This window comes from Eretmochelys imbricata, chromosome 13, assembly GCF_965152235.1.
Source record: "Eretmochelys imbricata isolate rEreImb1 chromosome 13, rEreImb1.hap1, whole genome shotgun sequence".
Lineage (NCBI taxonomy): Eukaryota > Metazoa > Chordata > Testudines > Cheloniidae > Eretmochelys > Eretmochelys imbricata.
The window spans coordinates 28,319,951-28,337,077 of NC_135584.1; the positions used below are offsets into that span (position 1 = coordinate 28,319,951).

At 54.7% G+C, this 17,127-nt stretch overlaps 1 protein-coding gene across 1 annotated transcript; it reads left to right on the forward strand.

Annotated features, from left to right (window-relative positions):
• Positions 1-1,910: 1,910 nt before the first annotated feature.
• LOC144273605 (interleukin-17D-like) lies at positions 1,911-7,695 on the forward strand. Its single transcript, XM_077832274.1, has 3 exons — positions 1,911-1,922; positions 6,512-6,759; positions 7,473-7,695. The coding sequence occupies exons 1-3, from the start codon at positions 1,911-1,913 to the stop codon at positions 7,693-7,695; spliced, it is 483 nt and encodes a 160-aa protein (XP_077688400.1).
• The last annotated feature ends 9,432 nt before the right edge of the window (positions 7,696-17,127 follow it).

Sequence of the window (17,127 nt, forward strand, 5' to 3'; positions counted from 1 at the left end):
GTAGACCCTCCCGCTCGGGCTGGAGCCCAGGCTCTGAGACCTGGCAAGGGTGGGTAAGGGATGGAAATGAGGGAAAACCAAATGAAAAATAAGGGACGACACTTAGCTTTAAGGGAAACACTTCCCTGTGCATAGCATGTATTTTTCTCTTAAGTGCACATTTCTACTGCCCTCAAGTGTACAGCGCAATTATCATCAGCTTCAATGTAATGTTTCAAAGGGCCAAGGGACGTCCCTTGAAATAAGGGACAGGTGGCCACCCTAGGGCCTCAGAGCTGGCACGCCAGGCCGAGCAGGAATATCTACACTGCTATTTTAGTGTGAGCCCCACGAGTAGGGTTGCCAACTTTCTAATCACACAAAATGGAACACCCTTGCCCTGCCCCTGTCCCAAGGCCTGCCCTTGCCCCACCCCTTCTCTGGCTGGGGGTGCGGGCTCTGGGGTGGGGCCAGAAATGAGGAGTTCAGGGTGCAGGAGGGGGGCTCTGGGCTAGGGCAGGAGGTTGGGGTGCAGGCTCTGGGGTAGGGCCAGGAATGAGGGGTCTGGGGTGTAGGAGGGGGTTCCTGGCAGGGGCTGAGGGGTTCAGAGTGTGGGAGGGGGCTCCAAGCTGAGGCAGGGGGTTGGGGTTGTGGAGGTGTGCAGGGTGCAGGCTCCAGGAGGGAGTTTGGGTACAGGAGGGGGCTCAGGACTGGGGCAGGGGATTGCGGTGTGGGGGGGTTGTGGGGAGCGGGATCCGGGTGGTGCTTACCTAGGTGGGCTCCGGAAGCCATGACATGTCCCTCAGCTCCTATGTATAGGGAAAGCCAGGCACCGCCCCTGAAGCTCCCATTGGCCAATGGGAGCTGTGGAGCCGACGCTTGGGGTGGGGGCAGCTCACGGAGGTAGGGTAGGGAGCCTGCCAGCCCTGCTGAGGGCAGCCAACCAGACTTTTAACGGCCCAGTCAGCAGGGCTGACCGGAGCTGCCAGGGTCCTTTTTCGACCGGGCTTTCTGGTCAAAAACTGGACACCTAGCAACCCTACCCATGAGCCTGAGTCAGCTGACCCAGGCTCTGAGAGGTGCTGCTGTGGATTTTATTGGCAAAGTAGACGTACCCTCAGTTCTCCTAGGTACATCCCGAATGGGATGGGGAACTGCTAAGCCGGCCACTTGTCTGGTTTTATACCTGACATTCCCCTTTTTGGCTGGTTTGTTCCCAGACCAGTAATGGGACAAAATCAGCTGTGGTTTTGTCCGGTATCCGACAGGGGGCGCCCTTTGGAAGAGTGCACCGCTCCGCCCCTGCATGCGTGTGAGATCATGCTGTCGGGGGCTGAGTCACGTGGGCGGAGGCAGGCCCACGCTGTTCCCAGAAGTGCTGGAATGTCTGAGATGCCAGGAACTCATGACTGGCCACCTTAGGAGTAACTACACCAGTGTAAGGCACCTTCGTACCAGTATAACCGCATCCCCCTGGGGGCTGTAGTGGTAGAATTGCTTTGGTAAAAAATAAATAAACAAACAAATAAAACATGCCTCTAACCTACATGGTTGTACCAGGACAACAGCTGCTTAGACCAGGTCTCACCCTTTGCCCCATGGCATCCGCACACATTCCCCGGCAGTGAGTCACTGAGGAATGGCTGGTTCCAGGTTGCAGTCCCACGTATCTGGGAAGAGGGAGGCGTGTCTGATGCTTCCCTGTGCAGTGAGAACCTGTTTGAGGGCAGGGTTCCTGAGGGGAAGGACGCAGAGAGATTTTCTTCCCAGCTTCGTCGCCTTCTGAACCTCCCATTCCAGGCCGGCCCGGTGGCGTCACCTTCAAACAGGCCTGGTGCTCCTGGTCTATTGTTTACCAGCCTCTTTTCTCTCAGAGGGACCATAGAAACCTTCCCCACTCCTGTGTGAAATCGACTAAGGTGGAAACAACCATGCATCTAAAGGTGAGTAGCTTCAGAGATCTTTGCAAATTATACTGCCATTCCCATGCCCCCTAAAATTCAGCTCCAAAGGGGATGGGGTAAGTGTTTATGAATAAGAGTGTCTCCCCTTCCCACATTTCCACCTTTTCTCCCTCCCCTCTGCTGAGGCTGTGTGTGGTCCCCTTCCCCCAGTCCAGAATCCCCTGTTCCTCCCCTCCCCGCAATATCGGGGCTCTGCCTTTGCCCCCATTCCCCCCTTTCCTCTCACCCCCCCTTTCCTCTTCCACCCATTCCAGGGTCCCCAGTTCTCTCCCCTATGTCAGGGGCTCTGTGTGTGTCCCCCTATCTCTCATATTCTCCTCCGCTCAGTCCTGGGCCCTCCATTCTCTCCCCCATGCCAGAGGCTCTATTAATCATCCAACCTTAAAAGTGTGCACTGGAGAGTGAAGCTGCCCCTAGGGAAGATCGGAAAGAGGGAAACTCCCTTGACTTTGCAGGCCAGAGCTTTCTCTTTGGGGAATCACTATCGGCAGAGGTCAGGGCCCATGGAGTGAGCATCTGTGTCAGGTAGCAGGTGTAAGCAGGGGAAGGCGCATCAGGCAGTTACTAAAAGCCAGGGTCTGACCCCCTCAGTTAAGAGGAGCAGCACTTAGCCCCGGAGCGGCCCACTGTCTGTCCTGAGATAGGGTGCTACTCAGTGTACGGGAGGGGATCAGAGGCTGGCACTAGGTGGAGACTTATGCCTTTTTATGGTGTTTAGCACCAACTGTCCCTGCAAAGGGGATAGTTACGTTCTGACCTAAGACAGCCTTGGCCTTTCCCCTGGGATTTTTCATTCTTCTGCACTTTCTATCCTCAACTATGGTATCATTTGGCCATTGCTGTAGTGCCCTGATCCACCCGCCCAAGAAATGAATGGCAACGAGCGATTCTGCTGCATTTCACCCCAAAGGTGAGGCGGCAAAGGGAGCCCTGTACAGATTTGTGATCTGTCAGCATGGAAGATCTCACATTCATTCCAGATATTATCTTTGTGTGCTGAACATCTGTCACGTGTCAATTTCATCCCAGTTCTGTGACCAGTCCCTGTCCCTCCCGGGCTAAGAGAGAGCAGATTGCTGGGTTCCCGGGGTGGCTGGGTTGCGAACGATTGCTCTGTTAATTCTAATGCTAGCAGAGCTCAAACACGACAGGAATGAGAAGTGGAGATGTGTGGTTTTGTTTGCAGCTTTTACACCAGCACACACCCCTCTCTGTTGCTCACCTGCCTACCTCTGAGTGCAAATAGGCAGTTCACAGGATCGGTATGTATGTGAAAGAGCGCACAGGGTCTGACACAGAGCACAGAGTAAATGGCGTGGGTGTGAATTAGAACACTGGGTGAAATGTGTGGAGGCAAGTGTACATAGAACAACACAGCAAAAGCAAACAATCATTCTTTAAAGTTGGGGTTTTCAGAGGGGCCGTAGGGGACTCGGTCACCCAACTCCCACTGACGTTCAACAGGATTTGGGTGCCTGACTCCCTTAGGCTGCTTTGAAACTTCAGCCTAAACCGTTGGCTCCTAGGAACTATGTCTCCAGAGGGATCCCCTCGCACACAGCTGCTGGATCCTGGCTGCCTCAGCTGGAAAATAAGATCATTAGCGATCAGCTGGTGAAACAATGCAGCCTAGTGACTTAGGAAATCACCCCCGCCCCGCAAAGGAGCAATCACTGCATGGAGCTGGGGCTTGCTGGTTGCTTGTGTAGTTATGGATGGGGGCTTATGAAAAAACAGTTAAAGTAGCTACCAAACACCAGGGCTATCTCTCTGGGTCGATGGAACTGTGCCCCGGCGGCAGCTTTGTTTCCTGTGTCCTGCAGTTCGAAATGAGTAGAATAAGCTAACTGCTCTGCTGGAGCCAGCTGCCCTTTGCGGGGAGTCTTCAGTGTGCTGTGCTCTGATCTGAAAGGCGGAACTGCCAGCAGTGCATCCCTTCCCCCAGCGTGGCCCAGGGCTTGGTGCAGGCGTGGTGATGGTTACAAGCCAAAATCCTGGCCTGAGCTGCGAGCCCACCACTCCCTAGGCCCCAGAGTGAGGCAGCCAGGTATAGTAATGCCCAACGCTTCGCCGATCAGACAGATGACTCAGCAAATGCTGCACAAACCTGATTCATAAATGAAGCGGGTGATCCAGCCCATTACGCAGCCTTCTTGAGCAATGAAATGAGGCCCGAGTGGGCAAAGCCCAGGGGAATTCACCAGCAGGCGTGTGCAGCCCAGCTGATGAAGCGTGCAAGATCAGAACTCAAGCAGCTCAGTGAATTCAGCCAACGTGACCCTCTGGGCTCAGGGAGTGGGGTGGGAAACCTCCCCTGCTAACGGATGCAGGCTGCACAGGGCTGGGCTGCTGCCCAGTTGGCTAAGCAGGCAGGCAGATCCAAGGAAGACCTAGCGCGCTTCTTTCTCAGTGAAGTGGGCACAGAAAGCACTGACGGGCCCAGCTCAGCTCTGCAGCCATGGATCTCACTGCAAAGGCCAGCTGAGAAAACAGCCACGTCTTTCTGCGGCAGGGACACGTGCCAGCTTCAGAATCTGACGACTTGCCCTCAAGGACCAGCTCAGCCAGAGAAGGCTGGGAATTACCGACAGGGCTCTTGTCCTCTCCACAAGCATGTGACTCCTGCTAGTGTCAATGGGCAGCTTGTCCAGAAGAGAACAGAGCCCTGTGGAGATCCTGCACCGAGAGGAAGGAAGATGGCACGCACTCCTCCCTCAGCTTCCTGAGCAGTGCAGGGACTGTGGCTAATACCCTCTTCATAATACCTTGCTCTGCAGAGCCCTGGCACCTGGAGCTCTCAAAGGAGGGCAGGATCAACAGCCCCTGGAGACAAGTGGCATGGAAGGGACTTGCCCAAGGTTCCCCAGCAGGCCACTGGCAAAGCCAGGACTAGAACCCACATCTCCTGAGACCTAGTCCCCTCGCTACTGGACCACCCGGCTTCTTATTGGAGGGGCAACTTGCAACTAGCCCAGGTATGGGAGGATGCACGGACCCTCCCTCCCTTTCATCCCCCTACTGCAGCCCTTGAACCACTACAAGTTACATTCTCAATATCCCTTGGGCACTAGCCAAACCGAGCCTTCATTTGCCTCCTACCCCCCCCCCCGCCTGTAAAACCTGAAGTGCCCAATCCTGCTCCAATAGACGTCAATGCAAAACTCACATTGGCTTAAACAGAGGGCAGGACTGGACCCAGAGGGCAGGGTTAGAGAAATTGATGCAACTGCCCAGCCAGCTGCAACCTGTTCCCACTCCAGGAAATACACTTTGGACATGCAAATTCCATTCAGAGCCAGAGCAGCCCAAGGCACTGCAATAAGGAAATGCCCTGCAGCAACTCCCCCCTGAGTGCTATCTGATCTGCTCTCTGGGCCTGTATTAAAGGAGGAAACCCCATTCTGTGCTCAGGCAAAGGGGCCTCTCTGGAGACTCAGCACATCCCCCACCCTGCCTTAAAGATTCACTGCAGCTACTCTGAAACAAAAGGCTGAGACACTCGTATTTAGCTAAGGAAAATCCCGCTCCTGAGCACAGCTCGTCTGCCCCCCTTTATTGCTACTTGTGACATTCGCACTGGAAAGGGCGCATTGATCCAGGTGGTGGTGTCGCACAAGCTCTCGTACGGCTGATAGTCACCACACACAGTGCCTGGCCCGTGTGGGGATCTTTGCCTAACCGCCCCCTGACACTTGTTTAAGGTTTACGTAAAACGGGTTCATCCCCCCTCCCCCCGGCTCCCCCAATTACTTTTTATTTTGGTCAGCACCTTGACGTGGTCAGGTCCCTGGGGGACCAGAAGCACCCACCCCCCCTTCCCGCGAGGGTTCTCTCCCAGCCGACACTGCCCGGGCCTGTAACTTGCCAAGTCGGGTCAGATCGGCCAGAGCCGTGAGGAGCTTCCGGAGACAAACCTACCACCAGGCGAAACCTGCCTGGTTTCATTAGGCAAATGAAATGCCATGAGGCCCATTGGAAAGGTCAGGGAAACTGAAAAAAGTCATGGCAGCCAGCCAGCCACCACGAGTTAGCTACCGTGTGTAAAGCCATCCTCACGTCTGCAATGGGGACCAAGCCCAGAGCAGGAGTACCCGGCCAGCTGTCAGCGTGGCCCAAGGTTGGGAGCGGGCGCCTCTAGGTTCTGCACGGGGCCCGGGCTATTAAATGTGTTTAACAATGATCTGAGGAGGACTACAGGCCACATTTGCAGATGGCAGCGTGGGGGCAAAGAACACCCACTTCTCTCTCTGCCCGGTCAGAAGAGCATGCCCCATCTTAGCAGAGACCTGGCCAAGGCAACCCACTCCTTCCTGCCCCTCCAGGCCTCTTCACTGCAGCTCAGTAGGGGTAACACTTTCAGAAGTGCCTAAGTGGCTTAGGAGCAATAGCCCCCATTACTTAGGTACTGAACTCACTCAGCACTATGGCCTAGCTCCTCCAAGACCCCTAAACAGCGAGGAATGGAAAGCTCCTTCAGGTGGTACAATAGACACCTCCTATCTGCTCAGCCCCCCAGATCCCTGGGAGCTTCTCCAAGCGAAGTCACTTTCCCCGTGTTTGTTCCACAGGTAGAAGTGGCTGCCCAAATTCTGCTGGGCTTTGCCTTTTGTCAGATGTTCGGTACCCACATTCCCTGCCGGGAGCCCTCCGATGCAGAGCTGGAATCCATGCTCAGCCGCCTTCTTGCTCCTGGAGTTAGCTTATTGGCTCAAATGGAGGATGTTTTACCTGACCAGGACCTGAAGTCGTGCCCTGTGAATGTCAGCCAGACCTCGTCCCGCCTCCAGGACAGGAGCGCCTCCCCATGGTCATATAGGTAAGCCGCAGACAGAGTGAAGGGCATCTCAGCAAAGGTCACCTCTGGGTTCAGGCACTGCCACTGGGATCCAGAGCTTGAAACCCCTCTCCCTCTCCCCCCCCACAATCCCCCCCATCTCTCTCAGGTGTGGAGCTGCATTTCCTGAGTCAAACTACATCCTCCTCATCCCCGGGAGATAGCGGATGGCTGGTTCTGCAGGGTTAATTATTACTCTCCTGGGCACTTCTAGAACGTGTCCCTCTTTTGACACATGCCAGGGGCACTCTCCACTCCACAGTCAGCCACCCCGCAGAGAAGGAAACAAACCAACACCTCTGAGCCTGGCCAGCAGCCACGTCCCCCTCGCTGGAGGCTCCACCCAGCAGCAGCTGGCTCAGGCTCACAGGGGCATTTTCTTATCTCAGGTAGTTCTGAAAATGGCAGCGGGGATAGAACTGCCATGCACCGCAGGCACTAAGCTAGTTATGGCTGGTTAGTGACACTGTGGCATTTTGCCCCACTCTGTGCCTCAGTTTCCCCTCCTGTGAGCTCAATGTAACGCTGCCCAGCCGCCACCAATCAGCTCCTGAATGTTGGTGCAGCACCTCACAGGTGCGGGAGGAGTAGCGTTATTAACCCTTTCCGAACAGCTCAGCGAACCCCTAGCTGGAGTGCATTGGCCAGCGCTCAATTTTATTAGGTGACCTCATTAATCCGCTTTCTTCCAACAGGGTCAACGAAGACCCCCGCCGGTACCCCCGGAGGGTGCTGGAAGCCTACTGCTTATGTGAGGGCTGCCTGGTAGACAGGCAGGAGGACAGGTCTGTGCAGAGTGAGCCCTTTTACCAGGAGGTGCCCGTTCTGCAGAAATCCGGCCAGTGTGAGGCAGGCCAGTACGTTTACCAGCCCAGCCGCCTGCAAGTTGCTCAGTTTTGCATTTGCACGTTCCCTTGAGACAGGCAAAATGCTTTCACCTGTGGCCACCACCCTGCAGCCTGCCTCAGTGCCCCTGCCAACACAACACTGCCGCTGTCATTCGGCCGGGGAGCGGAATGAATGCCGGAGCCTCGTGAACCAGTGCTGGCTAGGGTACTGGCCCTGGACAAAGATAACAGCCATCTCATGGAGACCCACGTAACGGCCAGCACACTCACCATGCCCGCCGCTACTGTCATTCACCAGTGGCACAGTCTACAGAGGACTTTCCAATGGCCAGTCCCATTGCTAACCTGGTTTCCTCCTTGGGGGGGATCTAGGCCACAGCCAGGTGGGACTGGCTGTTTTTCAGCTTTGCCGAGTGCTGCTAAGGCAGAGGGGACCTGCAGCCCATGGAGTTCCCCAGGGCAGCTTGCAGCTAACCCCATTTATAATACAGGCTGAGAGAGGTCCAGCCCACAAGGTGACAGGCCCACATCAGGATGCTCCATCTTGATCCAGGGAGCGGATTCTCGCTCAAGAAGGGGCTTCACGTGCTGTGACCTGTCGTCTCTGTGAGCTGCACCTCCACGTTAAACAGAAGAGAACTGCAGTCTGCTTTCTTGGAAGGACACAGCCCTCGAGCTCTGGGCAGGCTGCCCATGTGGTCCTTGGCTAGGCAATGGTTGAGTGCCCCGTTCATGGTCACACACAGCTTCAGAGAACACAAAGAGCAACCTGCCCCTCATTCGCTTCTCCAGGGTCCTGCAGAGAGGGGAGTTGCTTTGCTGGGATGGACGCGACCAGCGGATTCCACTCAGGATGATCCTACGGGATGTGCTTGGTCTGGGACGCTGCTGTCCCCAGAAATGTCTTTGCAGCCTAAGGAGCCAGAGCAGAAATGGAGCCAGTGGGCTGAGGTGCGTTAGAAGGTTGGCAACTGCCCAGGCCTTGGGAATGCTCAGTTCCTAGTCAGGTGCAATCAGACTATGCAGTCCTGCTGCTCTGTCTTTGGAGGCCTCCAGAAGGCAGGAGGGGGAGGAGGCTTCCTCCCACAGCAGGGGTCCACTGAACTGGGCTGCGAGGCAACATTGCACAGGGAGACCGTATGGCTAATCCTCTCCACTAATAAATGTTTCTCCCTTTGCCACGGTGCCTAGCTGTTGGTGGACACAACAGCTTCCGACTGAGTTTGTACCAGGCTGGCTGTACCTATGCTATGTGTCTGCACCCACCTGCTCAGTGTTTAGCTAATGCTTCCGCAGCTCACCCTTGCCCAAGGCTGAGGCTGGCAGCGGGTTGGAGTCTGGGTACAGGCTACACCACTTTTCCTTTGCCGTGTGCCCAGGGCCTGGCATGACTAGTGCCACTCACTCCCCGCTTCCTGTCCTGCAGGACATCCCAGAATGCACTGCCCCACATGCTGCCGGCACCGCTCTCGGTGCGTGTCTCCTGCTGCGGCACTCTGGGGTAGCTGCCCAGGCTCTTCCCACAATGCTCTGGGGCAAACGGATTCTGGCATCGGGCTGGGTGGGAACTCAGAAAAACAGCTTGGGACTGAAGTGGCTGCGTGTGCACAACTCAGCCATGCTTGTTGTCCCCAAGACGGACGAGAGCTGGTTAAAAACTCTGGTATTTGTGGGGTGGACGGGGCCTTAACTGCTGGTAACAGGCAGGTTGTCCCAGCAGAGACTCAGTTGGTAATGTGTTGGGAGAGGGGAGCTATTTAGGAGCAGTGCGGAGCCCTTCCTGGTTCCCCAGCCAAGCCCTCGTGGAGGTTCACAAACCACCTGGGCAAAGTTTCCTCATTTTTCATGTTCCCAGTGCCCCGGCACTTCCAGGCTCCCGCCCGGGCAGCACCAGCAGAAGAGGGGAATTACCAGGAGAATCCCAGCCTGGTTTTCAGGCTTGGGAGGGGGTTAGACCATCATCCAGGTGCATAGCCACCTGGTATGTATCCAGAGATGTGGGGTCCAGCCATCACTAAGAACAGGCCGTATCCTATTGCAGACCCAAGAAAATGTGTGGGCTCTAATTGCACAGCAGCTACAAAGCTCGAGACACTGAATCCCCCAGTACGAAGCCTGAGCTGCTTTTCATGAGCTCGCTTTCAACTCATCAGTCCTTATTGCCTCATCTCAGATGCAATTTAGTGCCATTGTCCTTTTCACCGGGAGGCTGTGGATGGGGATAACCTGGAGATGGGAGACTCTCCATCACCGGAATGTGATTCCTCTAGGTTTGGATGGAAAGAGCCATTCGCGGGAGGTAGTGGTATTGTACCAAACTACTGCAGCGCTTTCATGTGCCATGGGCAGGCATTTTGTGCATGCTGATCAGCGCTGTTGGGGGAGCTCACAGGCTCCTAAAGGCTGCCCTCTACAGAGAGAAGGCTGCTGTCATGCAATACACTCACCGCCTCCTCCTGGTTGCTCTGGGGATTAGCACTTTCCAGGTCTGATGCCCCCTTCTGCCACTGGTTGCATACCCTGCTGCCTCCCTCTCACTCTCTGAGACTCCGGGTGCTCTCCCTTCATGGCTTGGCCCTCCAGCCAAGTCACTAGGTGTTTTCCCCCTTCCAGGGTATTGGTCTTTCCGTACAAACTGTCTTCAGCAATCTTCCCATTTACTGCCCAGATGGTGCCACGTCCCCGGTGATGAGTAGGGGAATCCAGGCCCTCCCTCTACTCCAGGTTCCAGTTCTGGGACCCTCTACTCTGCAGCCAAGGTCTGCACCATCTTCCTGAGCCTTTTCCTACACCCTCTGCCCTAGGATTCCTTCCTTCCCTCTCTGATATCCAGAGAGCAGCAACAGGTGCCTCACTGCAGCCCCCTTCTGCTACCAGCTTCCTGGCTTTATCCTGCCCCACCTGTTCTTTCTCAGCGGGGCACTGTCATCATTCAGGGGATTAAGTGGGCCACCCAATTCCCCTCAGCTGGGGCCCTGCTGGTGAATTGGCTCCTTCTCAGCTTCATTAACCCCTTCCAGGCTGGTGTGGGGTGCACACCCCAGCGGAGTAGCACACTCGCTTCCCCAGGGATGATAAAGCAGCAGGCAGCCGGCATGGTAGCAGAGCAGTCCCTTGACAAATGCACGGCTTGGTTCACAGACACAGCCACCTCTTTGTACCAAGAGCTTCATCTCCAAATTGAAAAGACAGTGAGATTCCCCCGCCCTTTATAACATGAAGTATGCTGTGACAGGTCTGTGCAGAGTGAGGACCCCAGAAGCCCTTTCCTAAGGGGGCATGCACATTGGTTCAATCCCCGCGGAGCATTCTGCTTTCTGTCCTGTGTAGCTTGGATGAGGGGAACCAGCTTGGCAGCTTCCGCACACCTTCCTTCCACCCGTTTCACTGCTGCTCCTCACACCCTGCCGCGGTGCCAGCAGCTACGTAGCCATCGGTTAGTGGGAGACTCCCACCTCGGCTCCATTTTGTTGTGCCAACCGGGCAACTATGGGGTTTGAATTATGAGCCTCTAAGCCTCAGGGTGTTTTGTGCTGATGCCCAGAAGAAACCCTTCCACCAGCTTCACCAGGGTGAGAATCTCAGGCTGTGGTGCTGACCCCGCCCTAGGTGCAGCCCAGTTCCCTCTGGCAGCGCGAGTTCCCTGTGCCCGCTGAGTATTGGGGCACAGAAGTGAGGGAAGTGCAAATGCACAGGGCTAACATTGAAGAATCCAGCCCTAAGTGCCTTTCCGCAGGCCAGAGCCAGCATTAGAACCCAGAACTTCCTGCGGGGCTTGTCCCAGGGCACTAGGCCACATCTCCCTCCGAGGGGTGACCTCTCCCAGTGTTATACGACACAACGCAGGATTGCAAAGGCATGCTGGGCCGTGACTCACTGGGGTTCTGTTGTGAGTCAACGCAGCTGAGAGGCCAGCGTCCTGAGTTACTGCACATCACAACGGAGCAGGTGTGTGGGTGAGTGAATCCAGACAATTCAGCTCACTCCACGGGTGCTGTTAGGTCACAGTCATTCCTCCCCTTGGGGTCAGGTGCAGGCCAGTTCCCTATGGATATTCTCCAGTGCTTTCTCTCTTTGGAGAGCATTCCACAGCCTGACGGATCTCACCACAGCTAATAAAGCCATTCAGCCCTAATTGTTGTTTCCCTTTATGGCGAATGATCATTTGCCACAGGTAAAAATCTCTTCTGTTCCCTGAGCCAATCCCCAGGGGAGGGCGGAGAGCAGCTCCGGGCCCTGGCCTAAATAAACACTATTAACCATCTCACATGGATCCAGTTACCAGCAGGAAGCCCACGAGCAGAGGAGAGTTTCCTGCTGCCCAGGTCGCCCCATGTGGCAGGACGTATTTGATAAAGAGTCACATTATCACCTGTCAGGGTGGTTTGTTCTAGGGCAGCAGGAGGCAGTTCCAAAGGGATCCCCTCGTCCCTGTAGCTCGCAGTCCCATCCAGGACAGCCACCTTCTGGGTAAGCCCCCCATCGCCCCAGCTCCAAGACTGGCCAGTGGGTTGCAGTGGTGGCACTGGTTTATGGGTCTATTGATCTGGGAAGCCCAGTCTCCAGGCCACATTTACCACCCTCCTGAAATGGAACGGCATCTGACCGGACTCGGCTCCGGGAGTGCTCCAGGGGCCACTCGCACAGCCTGCTCAGAGAGCTCCCAGCTAGCCAGGCAGAATTTGCAAGCAGCAGCCACAAACTGGGGCCAGAGAGCAGAGCGGAGAGGCCCCCAGTGAGCACCTCCTGCCCACAACTCTCCAGGGTGCAAACGTGGGGGCTGGTAGCAAGAGCTTCCTGGCTGCTCCCAGCTCTCAGTATATGGATGAGAACCCAGGCAGGGCTCTAGAAAACCAAGAAAAACACCTTGCATTGCTCACAGGAGCACATGGGAAGCCAGGCTCCAGAGCACAGGTGCCAGAACCCACCTAAGCAAAGGAGCAGCTGTACTGTGGCCTGGCTGGAGTTCCCAGGTGGGAGCTGTTAGGGCTACCCTATCTCCTGCAGGCTCAGGGGGTGACAGACCTGCCCCAGGGCCCTGGTCTGCTCTGATCACAAGGCCCCCAGGTGGCAGCTATCGCCCTCCATGGATTGAGTTATTTGTATTCATTCCCATCACACACCCGCCTCCTGCCCTGTGAAGGACTGAGAGAGGCAGTCAATTAGCCCTGCTCCCAGCTGCGGTGGTGTCAGAGATCATTAACTGAGGTCAGGCCCCGGCATGACAGGGCCAGGCTCAGATGGAATCACTGTATAAATTACAATATTTAGCAGCCAATGGTGTGACGCTCCCTGGGTGGCTGCTGGGCAGGGTCGGCTTTGAAGGCTGAGCTGGGGAGCTGGCAAACCCTGAAAGCCAAGCCCCAGCTGTCTCAACAGCTGGGAGCTCCTTCTCTGGTGGACTCAGCGCTGGTGAAAGATGTGATTGATCCACAGAGCAGGTAGCTAAGGCAGGGGCAGGGGCAGGGGCAGGTGGGCTCACACACCTCACTCTCAGTCCAGCCTGGAAAAGACCAGCTCCCGCTAGCTTAGGCCTACTTGACAGGTGCCTTAGTGAGCCCTTGGTCAGTGAGACAGGCAGGTACCAGGGGTACTGAAAGAAGTGGGATGCTCTTGGTCAGACCCCGCTGGAGTCTCCAAGAGCAGGCAGCGCTCCCAGGTCACCCCCTGACGTGCAAGCCTCTTGGATCCAGGACTAGCAGCAGGAGGCACCCTGCCATACCCTCCAGCTCTTTCCCCCAGAGTCGCACCTACCTTGCTCATCTACAATCCCAGGCTCAGCCAGGCTGGGAGATGGCAGACACCACCCTGTTCTCATAAGGGGGAAGTCTGCGTGGTACTGCCTGCAGAGCCAAACTACTGCCCAGCACCCCAGAAATGGCAGGACAGGGCACCTTTCACTGCTGGTGTTTATCAGGGTTCATACCAGGCAGCTCTGGAGAGGCTGGTACATCAGGTGCCAGTCTCAGTGAGCCACAGCTGGCCTGCCAGTTGCTGCTGTGAGTGCAGAGGCAGCATGGGAAGCGGTGCAGGCTGGGTGTGCCCTGAGTGATTCCCTAGAGCTGGTTGCATCACCCGTACAGCTGCCTTCCTAGTACCCCTCCCATCCCACCAGGGCTGCAGCACGGGGCAGAAGAAATGGCAATGAACGGCTGGGCCGGGAAAGGAATTCATTAGCACAAAGCCAGGTGGCTGCAGCCCTGCCATACAGGCTTCCCAAGGGGCGGGAGGCTTGTTACAAACCCAGGCATTTCCGTGGCTCCAGCTGACCTTGAGATAAACCCACAGGAATCCGTGTGGGAGGCAGCGGAGCAGGAAGAAGGTTGCAAAAGGCTCCCAGAACATGCTGGCAAGTGAATGGTGCAATGTCTGAGGTCAGAGCGGCCCTGCTGACCCTATGGCCTTCAGCAACGTACAGTGCCGGAGTGGGGCTGCGTTCTCCTAGTTCAGCGGTTCACAAACCGGGGGTCAAGACTACAAAGTGGGTCATGACCCTATTTTAATGAGGTTGCCAGGGCTGGCGTTAGACTTGCTGGGGTCCGGGGCTGCAGCAGAAGTCTGAGCCCCACCGCCCAGGGCTGAAGCAGCAGCCCGAGTGTTGTCAGAAGGGGGTCACAGTGCAATAAAGTTTGAGAAGCCCTGACCTAGTTAATGGACCCTGCGGCAGAGCCTGGCTGCCTGTCACGTAGGCAGGGGCCATAAACCTGGCCATCTGATACCAGAGTCTGGGAACCTCCAGACTCGCCCCCTGGAGACACAATGAACAAAGGAGTCCCTCGGTGCAACATGCCTAGAGCCTGGTATTAACTGTCAGGCCCTGCCCTCTCGAGAGCAAATTCCGCCCCCGGGAGTCTGTGAGCGTCTGGCCATTCCCAGTGGAGCTGGGCCAGGGCCGGTCTCCATAGATCATCAAGCTTCATTTCCAGTCTGGTCTGCAGGCTTGTGTTATTCCTGGGCCTGGCGAGGGCAGGTGCTGGAGCGGGTGGTGCTGGTGAAGCACTAGGGGGCGCTGTCTTGCGCAGAGAGAACAGTGGCCTTTTCAGTGCAGGGGCCAAACTGAAAAATTCCTTGTAGTTCAAATCAAAACAGATTTGTTTTGGTTTGCTTAGAAATGAAATGCAGATTTTGGTGGTTGTTTTTCTGTTCAGTTTTGAGTAATTTTCTATGTGTTTTTTGCCCTTTTTGTTTTTAAAAATTAGCCTCATTTCTAACCAGAAACAAAGAGTCCAAATGTTTCCTTTTGAAATATTTCCGAATTGCTTTTTTCAGGTTTTTTAAGCCGAAGCCACTTGCTGAATCCGATCCGAGCCGGTGACTAGCGTTGCCACCTCGCATTTTCCAGCAACGTTATTATATGCTGAAGAGATTGCCCCCACCTGTCTGTCATCCCTTTGAGTCAGTAATAAACCACGGCTCCAGCACTGTGTTACTGGAGGGCCTCTTGCTCAGCTGAGCCCTAACACTGGGGCCCTGATCCACTAATAGTTATCAGTGAGATCAGGGTACTTTAGGAAAGAATATATGAGTTAACCCCGCATTCTAGCCAGGTTCCTGTGGGGATAATTGCACACCACCAACCTAAAGTGCCCTTGTGTTTTTCATTGCACACACTATTCTTCTTTTCCTGTCCTAAGCCATTGTTGCTGTGACACTGCGTTTCACACAAGATGTGACTGCATTACAACAAGGGATGATGTGGAAGCTCATTTATACTTTGCAAAGCATCCTTTCGGTTGAGTGCGCCATGGAAATGGTAAACGTTACTTCTATGGTTGTCAGAGATAAGGAAAGGAACCGGCAGACTCGCTAGAGCCATGGCATATGGACAAACAAGGGAAGGAGCTCCGTTCTTCTATTTAACCAAGTGAAATGTCAGCAGCTTTCGAGAACTCTCTGCTTAGACAATGTTGGTAAAAGTGCCATCCCTCTGCAGGAAATGAGGCAAATGGAAATGCAAAACCCCTGTAGGAAAACTCACAAGCTCAGTCTGATCCCTTTGTGCACTGGGGGACCAATCTTCCAGCAGCTGATTCAAGATTATTTACCTAATTATGTTGCTATTAAGTGATTGTCACTTCAGAGGCTGTAATTTGCTGCATGGGAGTTATGGAAGCTGATGCTTTATACAGATCCAATCCAAATCTGGCCGGTTGGGAGAACAGGAGACAGCAGGCTCCTGATCCTGGGATTTGCAGTGATTGGGGAGTGCGTGCTGCTGGATGGAGGAAAGAAGGAGACACAATTGCTGTCAGGATTGCCCCATGGGCCTGTCACCTCAGCACTGTTGGGCAATAATGCAAATGGGGAAACCTGGGTGCATTTTATGAGCCGTGTTCTGAGCCCAGCTGGGAGAGGAGGACAGCCTTCAGTGTCAGAGTTATGCATTAAACATTAACTCCATCCCTGCTGAAGTACTGTGAGGACAGACAAGGGTGAACTGTGAACATTGCCCTGCCTGGGTAAGAATTGCTCACGCCCTAGTTTATTGCCCCATGAGCCCTGCTGTGTTTCTTGTCTGTCTCATCCAGCTCTTAGGTCTTGTCCTCTACACCATAAGCTCCTTGGGACAGGGACTGTCCTCTTCTATGTTTATGCAGTGCCTGAGACAGCGGGGGCCAGCCTGGCTGATCTCTAGTCACATGTACACGATAAACATTCATTAGAAACAACAAAACCCTGATGATGTGAGACAGCAGCTCCATTGAGGGTTAAAGTTTTTACCCCAATTCTACCATCTATCTAATCTAGATTGATATTTGTTAGAGTTCAAGAAGCAATACACAACTAATCATTTGTCCCAGGAACTTCCCCTAATTTGCTGTTGGACAATTGCTCATAAACAAATTGCCAAAGTCCTAGAAATAGCCATTACCCAAAACTATCTGCACATTTCTTCAGGCAGTGATTCTTCCTCTGCAGGCCATCTGTGAACAGTTCCAGAATTCCTGTCACGTGGCGCTGGCTCTGTTCCCTGAGTGGCTAACATATGTAACAAATCCATATTGTGCCCACTGAAAATTTTACAACCCGATCTACAGCACAGTTTGGAGTTGGTTTGGGTGGATTCTCAAGCAGTGGCACTTTAAGGGGGCGAGTTTGAGCTGGCAAAGCGAAATTCATACTGTATTCAAACAGTTCTCCACAGCTAATGTCCCCCATGGTCTCCTGACAGCACCCGGTGACGCTGGTGTGCAGGCAGTAAAAAGCTCACACTGACACTAGTCTGACTCCGTGAGGAAGTGACAGATTCACACACCTCTCCAATCATCTCTCTCCTTCACTGCTTCAGCAACCCAGGCGCCATTGTCACGATTTGTCTAGCAGCCGGTCTCCCCGAGGGGCAGATCACTGGAAGGGCCAAAGGACAAACTGTATACAGCCAACAGACAGCGGAGCCTTCCGGGTTTGGCTGAACGAGCCCCAAAGAACAATTGGGCACGAGCTCACGAAAGCTCATGCTCAAATAAATTGGTTAGTCTCTAAGGTGCCACAAGTCCTCCTT

Coding starts and splice junctions, on each gene's coding strand:
- LOC144273605 (XM_077832274.1), top strand. Junction 6,760..7,472: donor GCCTCCCCATGGTCATATAG/GTAAGCCGCAGA, acceptor TTCTTCCAACAG/GGTCAACGAAGACCCCCGCC.